The 15,155-nt window shown below is 42.0% G+C and overlaps 1 protein-coding gene across 2 annotated transcripts in view; it reads right to left on the bottom strand.

Annotated features, from left to right (window-relative positions):
* Positions 1-12,662, bottom strand: part of mlxipl (MLX interacting protein like) — a 31,615-nt gene extending 18,953 nt beyond the window's left edge. For both annotated transcript variants that reach the window (XM_085420024.1, XM_085420025.1), the window contains exons 1-7: positions 12,114-12,662; positions 10,580-10,686; positions 10,336-10,418; positions 10,156-10,245; positions 9,882-9,923; positions 6,787-6,961; positions 5,073-5,153 (exon numbers count right to left, since the gene is read on the bottom strand). In XM_085420024.1, the coding sequence (XP_085276150.1) occupies positions 5,073-5,153; positions 6,787-6,961; positions 9,882-9,923; positions 10,156-10,245; positions 10,336-10,418; positions 10,580-10,686; positions 12,114-12,460 (925 nt within the window). In that variant the 5' untranslated portion in view covers positions 12,461-12,662. The remainder of the gene's footprint in view (positions 1-5,072; positions 5,154-6,786; positions 6,962-9,881; positions 9,924-10,155; positions 10,246-10,335; positions 10,419-10,579; positions 10,687-12,113) is intronic.
* Positions 12,663-15,155: the final 2,493 nt, after the last annotated feature.

The following is a 15,155-nucleotide window of genomic DNA, read 5'->3' as shown; positions in this document are numbered from 1 at the left end:
GTAGGATAGTGCTCTCTGGTGGACAACTGAAGAAACAGAGGTTATACCAAATAAGGATTTTGTATTTTGTGTACTGCAGTTTCTGTTACATTGTATATACAGTGACCAGTGTAGCATTCCGATAAAAACCAGTTTTTGCAGATTTTCTAGACATGGTACAGTGGGGCAAAAAAGTATTTAGTCAGCCACCGATTGTGCAAGTTCCCCCACCTAAAATGATGACAGAGGTCAGTAATTTGCACCAGAGGTACACTTCAACTGTGACAGACAGAATGTGAAAAAAAAAAAAAAAAAAAAAAAAAAAAATCCATGAATCCACATGGTAGGATTTGTAAAGAATTTATTCGTAAATCAGGGTGGAAAATAAGTATTTGGTCAATAACAAAAATACAACTCAATACTTTGTAACATAACCTTTGTTGGCAATAACAGAGGTCAAACGTTTACTATAGGTCTTTACCAGGTTTGCACACACAGTAGCTGGTATTTTGGCCCATTCCTCCATGCAGATCTTCTCGAGAGCAGTGATGTTTTGGGGCTGTCGCCGAGCAACACGGACTTTCAACTCCCGCCACAGATTTTCTATGGGGTTGAGGTCTGGAGACTGGCTAGGCCACTCCAGGACTTTCAAATGCTTCTTACGGAGCCACTCCTTTGTTGCCCAGGCGGTGTGTTTTGGATCATTGTCATGTTGGAAGACCCAGCCTCGTTTCATCTTCAAAGTTCTCACTGATGGAAGGAGGTTTTGGCTCAAAATCTCACGATACATGGCCCCATTCATTCTGTCCTTAACACGGATCAGTCGTCCTGTCCCCTTGGCAGAAAAACAGCCCCATAGCATGATGTTCCCACCCCCATGCTTCACAGTAGGTATGGTGTTCTTGGGATGCAACTCAGTATTCTTCTTCCTCCAAACACGACGAGTTGAGTTTATACCAAAAAGTTCTACTTTGGTTTCATCTGACCACATGACATTCTCCCAATCCTCTGCTGTATCATCCATGTGCTCTCTGGCAAACTTCAGATGGGCCTGGACATGCACTGGCTTCAGCAGCGGAACACGTCTGGCACCGCGGGATTTGATTCCCTGCCGTTGTAGTGTGTTACTGATGGTGACCTTTGTTACTTTGGTCCCAGCTCTCTGCAGGTCATTCACCAGGTCCCCCCGTGTGGTTCTGGGATCTTTGCTCACCGTTCTCATGATCATTTTGACCCCACGGGATGAGATCTTGCGTGGAGCCCCAGATCGAGGGAGATTATCAAAATCAAATCAAATCAAATCAGATCACTTTTATTGTCACATCACATGTGCAGGTACATTGGTACAGCACATGTGAGTGAAATTCTTGTGTGCGAGCTTCACAAGCAACAGAGTTGTGCAAAATACAATAATGTAAACAAGCAAAATACAAGAATGGCTACATCTGAAACTAATAAATATATGTACAATATATAATAGTATATGCATTTCTGGATGTGTATACTAAATATTTTTCTACGTGTGTGTGTGTGTGTGTGTGTGTGTGTGTGTGTGTACACATATTTTACAAATTAAATAGAGTAAACAATAAATAAAATATATAAAATAAAATATACAGAGTGAGACATGTGCAAAACAGTGGCGTTACTGTACAGTATGGAGTGCATAATGTTAAAGTTCCAGTAGTGAAGCTGAGGTGTCTATGAAGTGTTCAGCAGTCTGATGGCCTGATGGAAAAAGCTGTCTCTCAGTCTGCTGGTACGGGACCGGATGCTGCAGAACCTCCTTCCTGATGGAAGTAGTCTGAACAGTTTATGGCTGGGGTGACTGGAGTCCTTGATGATCCTCCCCACTTTCCTCAGGCACCGCTTCCTGTAGATGTCTTGGAGGGAGGGAAGCTCACCTCCAATTATCCGTTCAGAGCACCGCACTACTCGCTGGAGAGCTTTGCAGTTGTAGGCGGTGCTGTTGCCATACCAGGTGGTGATGCATCCAGTGAGGATGCTCTCAATGGCACAGTGATAGAAGGTCCTGAGGATGCGGGGGCTCATGCCGAATCTTTTCAGCCTCCTGAGAAAGAAGAGGCGCTGCTGCGCCTTCTTCACTGTTTTGTTTGTGTGTACTGACCACGTAATGGTCTTGTATGTCTTCCATTTTCTGATAATTGCTCCCACAGTTGATTTTTTCACACCAAGCTGCTTGCCTATTGTAGATTCACTCTTCCCAGTCTGGTGCAGGTCTACAATACTTTTCCTGGTGTCCTTCGAAAGCTCTTTGGTCTTGGCCATGGCGGAGTTTGGAGTCTGACTGTTTGAGGCTGTGGACAGGTGTCTTTTATACAGATGATGAGTTCAAACAGGTGCCATTCATACAGGTAACGAGTGGGGGACAGAAAAGCTTCTTACAGAAGACGTTACAGCTCTGTGAGAGCCAGAGATTTTCCTTGTTTGAGGTGACCAAATACTTATTTTCCACCCTAATTTACGAATAAATTCTTTACAAATCCTACCATGTGAATTCATGGATTTTTTTTTTACATTCTGTCTCTCACAGTTGAAGTGTACCTCTGGTGCAAATTACTGACCTCTGTCATCATTTTAAGTGGGGGAACTTGCACAATCGGTGGCTGACTAAATACTTTTTTGCCCCACTGTATAACACTAGTACTTACACCGTACAGCCATGAGTATTCACACAACCATTCAAATCACTGAATTCAGGTGTTCCAGTCACTTTCATGGCCACAGGTGTATATAAGAAAAAAAAGTAAAAAAAAAAAAAAAAAAATCACACACCTAGTCATGCAGAGTGCTTCTACAAACATTTGTGAATGAATGGGTCGCTCTCAGGAGCTCAGTGAATTCTAGTGACAGGATGCTGCCTGTGCAGTGAGTTTTAAAGTTTCCTCACTGCTAAATATTCCAAAATCAACTGTTAGTGGTCTTATAACAAAGTGGAAGCAATTGGGAACGACAGCAACTCAGCTACAAAGTGGTAGGCGACGTAAACTCACAGAGCAGTGTCAGTGGATGCCGAGGCACATAGTTAACAGAGGTCACTAACTTTCCGCAGAGTCAGGAGAACCCTACTTGTCTAACTGCATTGTGTAAAGTATGATGGAGAGGGGATTATAGTGTGGCATTGCTCTTCAGGAGTAGGGCTCGGCCTTTTAGTTCCAGTGATAGGAACTTAACTGGCCTACACAGAGTGCTGATCTCACAGAACACCTTTGAAATTAATAAGAGCGGAGTCTGAAAGCTGGGTCTTCTCATCAGTCATCGGTTTCTGACCTCATAAATGCAGTTTTGGAAGAATGGTCAAAAATTCCCATAAACACTCCTAACCCTTGTGGAAAGCCTTCCCAGTAGAGCTGAAGCTGTTATATTTTCAAAGGGTGTGCCAACTTCATATTAAATCCTGTGGATTAAAAATGGGATGTCACTCAAGTTCATTTGCGTGTGAAGGCAGACAACTGAATACTTTTTGCAGTATAGTGTCTCTTCCGTCTTTATTTTAAGATAAAAGAGACAAAGAACAGAAATGGAAAATTAAACCCTCACACAATGTGAAGCTCTCTGATTGAGATAATCAGTCAGGGTATTTACATTTTATTTGCCAGGTCACATAGTTTTAAATCTATGCTGGCAGGTTGCCAGTTTTTTCACATGTTATTTAAGGTTTGAGCAGTCAATATTAACTGTCTTCACTCAAACTGGCAGTAACCCTAAGTTTTCCTGAACTGAGCGTCTTTCATCAAGACACATTGTTCAGAATGCCTCATGATCTCACAGTAGGTAATGCATACCAAAAGCTCTTTTTTTATCTCAGTAAAAAGAAAACTCAGTATTTTCATGTAAGAGAAATACAGAGAAATCATGAATTAATTAAGAGCGCTGACAGATACTAGCTGCCTGGTCACTGTGACAAAAAAAGCAAAGACACCACACAGCTGATACTTCAGGAGCCTGTCAGGGCAGTAAGAACAAACACACACACACAAACACAGCAGTGGGCAACAGGTTGTCTATTGGTTACAAAGACTTACTTGTAGCCATGGGGCTGCAGGATTGCATCACTGAAAGTAATACAAATGCCAGAAAAATCACAGCCATTGTTGCCCTGAGCAAGAAACTAAACTCTAACCTGGTTCCTTCATCTTGCTTGAAGCTTTGCTCCTCTTTTGCTGCAGGCTGACTCGATTCAGTATAAAGACTAAAGCAGACACCCCAGGCATACTGCCATATTGGCTTCTTGTCCAGTACGTGTCAGCTTGGTAAGTTAGGTTCTCTACATTTAGTCATGCTTTACAAAGACATTTACTTTACCTTGCATCAATTAACTTTCAGCCATTTGTAAAAGCTATGCTATCACTTTTAAAGCCGGCAAGCTTGCTAACAGTTGCATATTTATACCTCTAAATGATACAAAGCAGGAGTGAAACTTGTGTGAAGCCATGTGTTGGTCCATCTAATCAATATTAGTGCAACTTTCATTCATTTCAGCTCAATTTATGTTATATTAGCTCCCTATGCCATGAATTTATAAAATCCAATCAAAATTAAATGAAATCACAGACCTGAAAGCTACAGCTCAATAGGAATTGTGGTAACAACATAATTTTACTTTATAAAAAAAATAGAAAATCATCATAATCATCTTCCAGCCCATCAATATTTATTTCCCTAGTTTCTAGGTGGTGCCAAAAGTAGCAATAGTGGTTAAATACATCCTCTTCCACTTCCCCATTTTCCCCAGTTCAACCCTGCCTTTGACAATCCTTTAACTCATGAATGCCAAAGAACATACTGCTGACATAGCACAAATCAGAGGAGTGTCCCTCAAGGTTTTTTCACTCATCAACATCTGGAATAGAAACTTAATTTATGTACTACAAAAATATGATTAAGATAATCATCAGCCAAATATGGCTGATAAGAATCTAATCTTAAAAACTCAAGTACTCTTCACACTATATCATGCACTGTCAGCAAGCATCTAACTGTAATCAACCTGTGATTGGATGCATTAATCAGTTCTTCACATGTTCACATTTACAGATAAACAGATGGACATATGAAAGGGTAGAAAGTACCTGGTATATCCATGAAATCATCCAGGTTGGGCTGCAGTGGAGTCAAGCCTGGTTGAATCATGTCAGCATTGCTGGTGTATGCTGAAGTGGAAGAGAACATAATAATAGATGCATGCGTGAGAAAGAAATGCTCTAGTGCTATTGTGTTTTTTGTTTTTTGTTTTTTTTTGACAAGTCATCTTTCATCATAGGGAATTTCCTTATTTGTAATGTGGGTTTCATTGGCTGAATTGCTAACCCATGTGACCAGCAGACAGAGTCACCAAACTGAGGTAGGAACTTAGAAAGTGAAATACTTCTACATTATATTAAAGCATAGTTTGGATTTGTTTGCCCTCTTGCTGAGAGTTAGAAGATGGATCTTTCATCAAAGGCTGTTTTTAACATAGATTAGCAAAAAGTGGACACTGGTAAATGGCCTGCATTTGTATAGCACTTTACTCAGTCCCTAAGGACCCCAAAGCGCTTTACACTACATTCAGTCATTCACACACTGGCAATGGCAAGCTACGTTGTAGCCAGAGCTGCCCTGGGGCTCACTGTCAGAGGCGAGGCTGCCGTACACTGGTGCCACTGGGCCCTCTGACCACCACCAGTAGGCAAACATGGGGTTAGTATCTTGCCCAAGGATATTTGGCATGCAGCCAAGAGGCAGCCTGGGATCGAACCACCAACCTTCTGATTAGAGGCTGACCTGCTCTGCTACCTGAGCTACAGTCACCCCAGACACTGGCAGAAACAGCCAGCTGGCTGTGTTTAAAGGCAACCTGTCCACCTGCCAGCTGAAGAAATCACATATCTTATTTGTTTAGGTTGCACAAGAAACAAAGTGTTGATGGGGACTTCCTGCTTTGCCTTGTTGTTCCCTTGTCACCGTGAGATGGCTTGGAAAACAGCACAGACTCCAAAATGTATTGTGTCTGATAGTCCCCAGCTCTGACTGAGCTTTAGGCGTGCTGATCCACATTGCCTTTTTACCCATGTTTTCATCTTTTTAAGCTAGGACAACCATCTGCTGGGTAAAGGCATACTTTGAACAGACAGATAATGAGAGCGTTGGGAAGTGCGAATGGATGACAGGCTACTGTTAAAAACCCCCAAACCCCCCCCCCCCCCCCCCCACACACACACACACAAAAACAAACAAACAAAAAAACAGGTGATGTAGCACTGCAGTAAACAGGCCCCATCCCTACTTTTATATGTTGCTGGTATCAAATTTTAAAGAGAAAAAAATATATATATATGTGTATTTCTCAATTTCTCTGCATTTTATATGATGCCCATGTATTATTTTCCATCAAATTTAACTTTTAATTATTTGAAAATTAATGCATTCTGCTGTTATTTACCTTTTTTTTGGAAAAGGGCATTCATTTCTGAAAACAAGACCACATTTAAAATGAGAGAAATAAAAGTCCAACCATATCTCTATGATTATGTTCCTTTTTTGCTGAAAATCTGTCCCTAAAGCTCCTGTCTATGACAGACTTGAGTTAGAAATATTATTTTGGGCAATTTATTTGATTCTAAAAGTAAAATGAACCAGGATATAATTTTCAGCCCAGTAACAACTAATTGGAATCAATTATTTAATCCATGCACTATGCAGCCTACGATCAGCCTTGCTTTTAAATGCTTCCGATCAAATTCTGCAGGATTTGAGACACAAGTCCCTGCTGAAAGTCATTCCACAAACTTGTCTACTACTCACTGTTGTGTCGCTCGCTGGTCCAGGGACATGGCTTCTGTGTCATGGTGAATAGGGTGTCAGAGATGTCGGACAGAAGGCAGTCCAGGTCAAACATGTGGACCTCCGCGGGGACAGCTTCAGGTTCCTGGTATGTCTGATAGGGCCATTTGTCCTGCCTGGCTTGGCAGATCTGACCCTGCCAAACATCAACAAGGAATCAGAACACTTACAGGATCTGACATGCCAAGTTAATCCCAGATCTATCCATTAGGGGCTCAACATAAATAGAGCTGGAAAGTCCTAATTCATCAATGACTTCTAGTTCTCCCAATCTGTGCCTGCAATTAGTGCTCTATGAAAACTTTGTGTCACGTTTGTTCCGCTGATAAATGACAAAATGCCTCTCAAAACTAATATTAAAACAGCAAGAAAAAAAAACATCTATCTCCAGTTACACACAAAACAAAACTGCACACCTACAGCATTCACAACTTCAACATGAAACATGTGCTAAGCTGTCATCTCTTCCCCCCCCATCCCTTTCTGCCCCTTCTCCTTTGGAAACCCAGTGAACAACTCACAGAAATGAAGTGCCAAAGCCAGCCTGTTTGAGATGCTTTGTTTCACCCCGATCTTCTACTCCGCCTTTACCTTCCACTTCTAAGCCCAGGGCCACATTTATAGGGAAGCCCACCAGATTGAGCCGGAAACTATTTCTGATTACGTCTGAACACACGACATCCCCTCTTAGAATACAAGCACGCACGAGCAGAAATGAGGTAAGATTGTTGTGCGCACATGTATGTGTGTATGTGTGCGCGTGTGCATGTGGGGTGCATCATGAAAAAGCTGTTTTGACACATTGTTCAGAAACAGTGGGCCCTCACAGGTTTTCATTATGTTGGCTTTGTTCATTTCTTTATTTTGATGTCTCACCATTTCAATAAGAGCGGCAGCCTTTTGTCCCTGACCTAATTCTGGGAGTCGCACACACACACACGTGCATGCAAACTGTAAAAGGCCCCTGCTAAACACAAACTGATGCTGCTTGGAGAAAATATACACATGCATATGAGCGGCTGAAAGACTGCAGCATCGACAGGGTGCGTTTACATCGTTTGGCGAGAAGTTTCATTTCAAAAGAGATTCTCCTAGATCTAAATCTAACTAAACTTTGGTATCCAGAAGGACGCAATTTTTTTTTTTAATCAAAGCTATTAGTGAACCTTACCCTACCCTACAGATTACCCCACTTTTAAAACATTTGCATCTCCCACCTATCAAGTTTGAATTTCATTCAACGACGTTGGTCCTTCCTTCCTGGTGGAGAGGGGGCCCACCTAAATTATTGAACTGTTTCATCCCTGCACTACAAGTTGACTTCTCTGGTCCTCAGAGAGGGGTCTTCTTACGGTTCCGTGTGCCAGTCCAAGAAATGAGGTTGATCGTGCCTTCCACACCTTAGCTCCAAAACTGCAGAACAGCTCAATTCTCTTTGTGCCCGTTTAAAAAGGCAGCTTAACCCTGTAACACCAAGTGCTTCGTATTTAATGGGTGAGGTTTTGAGACTGCTACATTGTCAGTGTGATTGTTTTTCATTGTTGTTCATTAAATAATGTATTCAAAAACATTTGATTTTTCTGTAAATTATTTGATGGCTCAGAGTGTACAGTGCTTGTAGTGTGTGTTCATTTTGTTTACTTATGTGTGTGTCTCCCTCTTGCAGAGTGAGATTTTTTTTTTCCTTACTCGTTTACACAGCATTATCACCTAATAGGATATTATTTCACTCTCAGACTGAATATAAGGGCTAAGTCTAGTGATCTTAATTTTCAGCCTTTTTCGTGTTATTATTAGAGCAGCTTTCCAGCTGCCTTCTTCACTCTAAACCACACACTACATCCTTCAGGTCCCTGCAACCTACTGAAATAGGGAAGGTGTGACCAGGTTTTGAAGAACAGCTCAGGGTCAGCTTCCCCTGAACCCACTGCTCCACCTCTCCCATGCAGCTGAGCCACAAACCACACCCTGCTACAGTCTGTAAATGAACTGTGTAAAAATCTATTGAAATACATTGTCACTGTAGATAATAATCTGAACGTTATTTTACAATTCTACTTTATTAGAAAGTGGTTGATGCTAAAAATGTAAAGCCAATTAAATTTTAGACTAGGGCTGTCACAGGTTAAAAGTGCACAACTGTAACTGTGTAACTGCATATATGACATACGACATTCACACTTTTGACTAGTGTTTTTCTAAGCACTAAATGTAATCTGTTAAGAGAATGGTGTGATAAGGATATGAGTGCACAGAGCATAAAAACACAGTGAAGTGATCTTTGACCTGTCAGCTACTTGCTGATATTGGCCTTGCCGCGTAATCCATCAAAAGACGGGTCAGACACAGCATTATTATTGAAGTTTTCCTAATGTTGAACTCAAGTAAAGCTTGGACTTCCAGTGCCACAGCACATCTACAGAAAAATGAAAAATTAGAGCCCATGAAAGATGAAATATGAGGAATACTATCATGAATGAGGCACCTCCCTCTCTCTGCCCCCCCGCTGTTTCTCCTCTCTGCCACTAAATATTTTGTCTCTGCCACCTTAGCGTCTCTGTCGAAAGCAGATGCCCCTCTGCTGCCCGGTTTTTGCCAAGTGCTGCTGGAAGTAGGTCATATTTGATTAGGTTACATTCATTTTTTTCACCATTTTTCTTGAATAAAGATTAAGAGTTATGGGTATTGTTGCAGCAGGCAGTTAGCTGGGTCAGTTGCCTTCATATGTCAGGTTGTGACGCACAGCCCAAGTTGTTTTGCCCATTTCTATTTTCTTTTTTAAATCTCTTTTTTTCTCCCCTCCTCCCTTGTTCAGCCAGGGAGGCTAAATTCAAATGCTAAAAATAGTCGCTTGGTGGTCTTTAGTGATCCTATGTCACTACAAGGACATTCAAAAGTAAACAATGCCAGCAGGTCACCCAAAAATTACAATATATGTTGGGTCAGTTGGCCAGCTTCAGCCTCCACTCTTCAAAATCAATACTTTTCAACTTTAATTTCCTTGCAATATTGCAATAATGTAGCAATAATGAAGTAATGTGTGACTTCTGACTTACCTCTTGAAGCATTAATAGGATGTCATCCTTCTTTTTCTGAAGCTGCAGCAGAAAAAGACAGAGCGAGTGTGGAAATGAACCATGTTTTTGTTTTTATGCACATCACCTTATGTTAACTAATTACAGTTTTGATCAGGTAAAAGTGTTGGAAAGTGGGGCCATTGGGGTTCATCCTTTGGGGACTATGAAAACGTGACAAACTGTCCAACCAATAGGTACTGGTACTGACTTAGAGACAGTTTAAAGATGTACTGTGAATAAGGTGAGCGCTCACCCTCTTCTTGTAGTAAATCCTCCACTTATGGTACTCCTTGATCACTACCTCAATCCTTCTCTTCCAGTAGCTGCCCTCTAATATGATCGCCTGTTGACAGGATGCCAGTGAAACACTAAGTATGTTTTTTTTCCAAGGATGAGCTTAAATATGCAACACCTACATCATTCATTCACTCACTTCGGGCTTTCGATGCGCATCTGCCTCCAAGCCATCCAGCGGGGTCACAAAGCCACATACTGGGTTTTTCCTCTTCTCCACATCTGAGCCAAGCAGAAAGAGGGAAAAAAGGACAAGAAAAATCAGCTGCGGCGTAGACATTCATTCTGGTGAAATGTGGATTCTCTCAACCCATGTTAGGTCACCCGGTTCTTCTAGTCTCACAATTTAAAAAAAAAAAAAAAAAAAAAGCACCAGCACTCACACTGAATGAACCATGCTCTCCAGATTGCATTGTTCAGACGGATCTTATCCCTCCACAGCAACCGCAGACCCTTAAAAGATTTCCATTTAGGAGAGACTATCTTACCACTGTGGAGAAAAGAAAGGTGGAATATGTATTTGTTTCGGGGAAAATGTGAAAGCCCTTTCATTTATAGTCTTTGAGGCAAAAAGGCATAAACGTGCATAAATGACGTTTATGCCTCTTTTAGAAAAAAACAATAGGAACACTGCCTCAAACCTGCCCTGATTTTGACTAATAGTAGCCAATCAACTTATTCCCCGGTATACAACCCGGCTTTATGTGCTTTCCCCCCCCCCTCCCTCACTGTTTCTCTGCCTGCTGAGAATAGAGCTCCTAATGTGAGGTGCTCAAGGAGTTGCTAGGAAGCCTGGGGAAATCATTCTCAACATGCTTTTAATGGACTGACATGGCTGCGTATTATTCAGCCCGAACAGCAGAGACAGCCTATTGCGAAAAAACAAAGAGCAATCAGCAGAGGAACCACTTTACATCAGTCTGGTTAATGATAAATAGCGGAAAGCAGAGCAGCAATCTGTGCGGAATAAGAGGCCATGTCATAGTCTTGGAAAATATATATAAATATATAATAAAAGTACTTGTTTTAAATCTATTTTTTTTGTGTTTGATAATAGTTGCACAATGAATCCTGAAACAGTGCCACAATTTGTGAAACTAGATCTATAAACAAATGCAATTTTCCACCCAGTGACAGCAGATTTTAAAAAAAAAGAAAGAAAAAAAAAGTCTTCTTTGGGCCAAGGGTTGATGAAAGCTCTTATAAACACGGTTTCAAAGAAAGTGGTCCTCATTTTTTAAGTAAATGAAAAATCAATGTGTAGTCTGATGTTACTGAAACGTAAGCATGTTTAGAGAGTATAGGGAGGTTTCTTTGGTATTTGGTTTGTTTTAAGTGCGGCGGCTTCCTCTGCTATAGTTGCAAATAGCTCCTGCTATATGCAGGAGCTATTTGTGACATCTTGTAACAAATGGCTGCTCTCAAACAGAAAAACAAATTTCTAGGGCATCGTGTCAGGAGTTTCTTTCCTTTGCATCAGTCACACTGTCCTTTGTCCAGTCCTGCCAACTAGAATCAAAGTCCACTTTTTTTTGGTGAAAATTTCCAAACTGGTTATGCAACAGACTGACAACACATATACACAAACAACCACAGCATTAACTATCAGCTTTGAAGGGAATTCTATTAAGACAAATATAAATATATATATTAAAAAATATATTTTAAAATATGGTTTAGTTTAGTTCGTTTAGTGAGCTTCGGTTAATTTACAATACTCTTATTTTAAAACAGAGACTGATCCTGTGCATATCGCTGCTTTAAATGTCAGCTCAGAATGAGACACTTTCACATTCTTTGGAGATATTTTCTTCCACATGGTTTAGCTGAACTGAACAAGCAGAAAGCTGAAAATAAAAATGCTGATTAAAACCCCGACTTCATTCTTTCCCCCTACTGCACGCAGCAGGGACCCACCTGTAGGCCAGTGACATGCACTCGAACAGGCGGGTCAGAGTGGGGTCGATGCTTAGGCTCCCGGAGCTGAGTGGACCGTAGCGGTACGTTTGACACCCCGTTCTGTTCACCGTGTCAAAGTCGTACCTCAGAGACCCTCCACTCTTCCTCCTCCGCGCCGCAGAGTCGCTGTGGGGCGAGGATACCATGAAGTGTCCGCTGTGGATCACCTGAGTGCGGGGGAAAGCTTCGGGCGACGGCCCGGTGCCGGCCACCCGAGCGGGTTCCCCCTCCGGGTCAGAGTCCGATTCTAAGAAGTCCTGAAGCTGGCTCTCTCCGGCCGAGCAAACACTCCCTTTGCCCGCCATTGCGCACTTTCATTCAGCGGTGAGGATCGGACAGAAAGTGAACTTTCTCCTCAGCTGTCTTCCCCCGCTTCCTGTCCTGTTTTCTTCAGATATTTGAATATTTCCTCAAGGAAGAGCCGTTTGCTATCAAGCAATGATTATCCTCATCTGTCAGTGGAGGGCTCAGCCAACCAGCTGCAGGACCTACACCTCTGGAGCACGGTGTGTGTGTGGACTGTTGTGTAACAGCATACTATCATTATGTCAACTTCTCGAACTGGTAAAGTCCCGAAGAAAATAGACAGAAAGTGGTAATTATTAATAAACCAAAAAAAAAAAAAAAGTATTAGAAAGTAGGAGTAAACCGGCTTCAAGTGGATGTGTCACAGATTCATATTATCATCACTATATACACAAACAACCACAACCTTAACTATCAGCTTTGAAGGGAACTGTATATATATTTTAATTTGCTTCTAAACTTTAACATTTTAGATGTGTTTCAGCAAGCAACAATTCTGTGCATGTAAAAGGATTTCTGCACATTTAAAACATATCACATATATCTGTGTTTAGGAATGATTATTAACAAGTTCTGATCCTTCATAATTGATATTATGGAGCTTTTTTAACCCATAAAGCAAAAAATACCGGCCTCTATTGGCGGTATTCTTTGTTGCATGTTTTCTAATTATTTCTGTGTGTGTGTGTGTGTGTGTGTGTGTGTGTGTGTGTGTGTGTGTGTGTGTGTGTGCGTTAAGCCTGAAAATATTTTCTTGAAATATTTCCGGATAAAATAATTTAAAAAGCCTCCACAGCAAGCAGACACGAAGGAGTGGGGCTTCCCTTCACCTCACCTCCAATTGGTTGTAGTAGATGGCTGTCCCTCCCCGAACCTGGGTCTGCTAGAAGCTTCTTCCTGTTGAAAAGGGTTTTTCCCTCCCACATTTGCCAAGTGCTTGCTCAACAGGACTGTCTGATTGTTGGGGATTGTTCACCGTTCACAGTTCACTGTACTCAAATGGCCTCCAGTCACCAGATCTAAATTTAAAAAAGCACTTTTGGGATGTGGTAGAACAGCAAATTCACATCATGGATTTGGAGCCAACAAATCTTCTATAACTCTATGACACTCTGTAATACTTTGTTGAATCTGTGCCACAAGCACAGATCTGAAGGCAAAAAGGGGTCCAACATGGTACAACCAAGATGTAACTAATGAAGTGTCCAATGAGTGTATATTAGTTCATTCTTAGTCATGACAAAGGAAAAATAACTACAAAGTGCAGCTCTTCAAGTTGAATATACCTTTCACAGTCTCTTAGCCTGTTAGCCCAGTCAGCCTTCTGGTCACTTCTCTAAGCTTTAATGAGTCTCTGGCTGTTCATGGAGGACCCTAAAAATGCCCATATTGTGAGGGGTACACCCGCTTCGGATGTTATCAGTCCATACAGTGGACGTTATTAGCAGAAATCAGTCCCATAGATATGGGCCAGGATTGACCTTCTCTACCTCCTAAACTGTTCAGAAGGTTGTTATCATCCATCCAGATGGATGATAATAAACTGTTCAGAAGGTTGTTATCATCCATCCAGATGGATGATCACTAACAGGAGCATGGGAAGTACTCCAGAATCCACTCTCGCTGGAATCTGGTGAATACCGCAGAGTTTACAGGTAAGACCATTTAAACGGACAGCATTCGTAGAATGACTATTAAAAGTAAGCGATGTTAGTAATACAACGAGTGCCGGAGTCAACCAGAAAACGTCTCCCAGAGTGTGTCCTCTATGAAGAGCAGCCTTTCCTTATTGTCAGCGGTCGCAGCCGCTATAAAATGCTGGCGGGCTCGTTTCCCTTAAAACTGCAAAGGCGGCACGGTGCTGTCACGCGCGATTCCAGCCACCATCAATGAGTTGGAGGAGCCCGGGAGAATAGGCGGGGGCACGGGAGATGCCATCAGTGAGTCGGGAACTATCGCCTGGATCCTGAAGCTCCTGGTAGCCAGGAGAATGCGATACGCTTCTTCTGTGAGTGAGCGGTAGTCCTTCGTGGCCAGCAGTGGGGAGTTGGCGAGGCCAGCTCGCACTGGAGCTGGCAACTGTTGAAAGAAAACATCAGTGAAGAGGAATCCCCCGTCATCCGTTCCTAGCAAGAACAGCATGCTCTCCATGAGCTCGAGAGCATCACCCAGGGCTGAGAGAGAGAGGATTCTAGGCCCGCTCTGCATCGGAGAGGGAGTAGCCTTGAGAGAGGTGTATTTCACTAGCTCTGCTATCACTTCCGACATAAACAAAGACAGAAAACTAAACAGCAGTGACTTTTGTAGGGTTACTGAAGTTGGGCTAGCTTGTATATAATGATGTCCTACATGGTTGGCTAGCTACACAGCTATGCCAGCATAACATAAACAGTGAATTTGGAGGATGAATGCTAACTTTTTTCCACTTGATGAGGGTTCCTGATGGTTAGAGACAAACCCCTAGCATGGCAGGATGCTGTAAACGGACCAAACTTCAGTCAGGAGAACAACTGAGATAATCCATCTGTAACACTTCCAGCTCTTCAAAAATCACAGACGCTCAGAAAGGTTGGCTTTTCACAGTTTATTCCTGCAGAAGACATAAAACACACTCAACAGGTGTCTTCTGATGGTACCAGCAATTGTAGCTCCTACAATGTAAAACAACATCACAAAAAGCACAGAAAAACAGTA

Source organism: Rhamphochromis longiceps, linkage group LG10 (assembly GCF_057381845.1).
Source record: "Rhamphochromis longiceps isolate RC_006_pf linkage group LG10, R_longiceps_female_GT1.1, whole genome shotgun sequence".
NCBI classification, from domain to species: domain Eukaryota; kingdom Metazoa; phylum Chordata; class Actinopteri; order Cichliformes; family Cichlidae; genus Rhamphochromis; species Rhamphochromis longiceps.
Note: the sequence above shows the minus strand (reverse complement) of the source record. Positions and strands in the feature narration are given on the sequence as shown.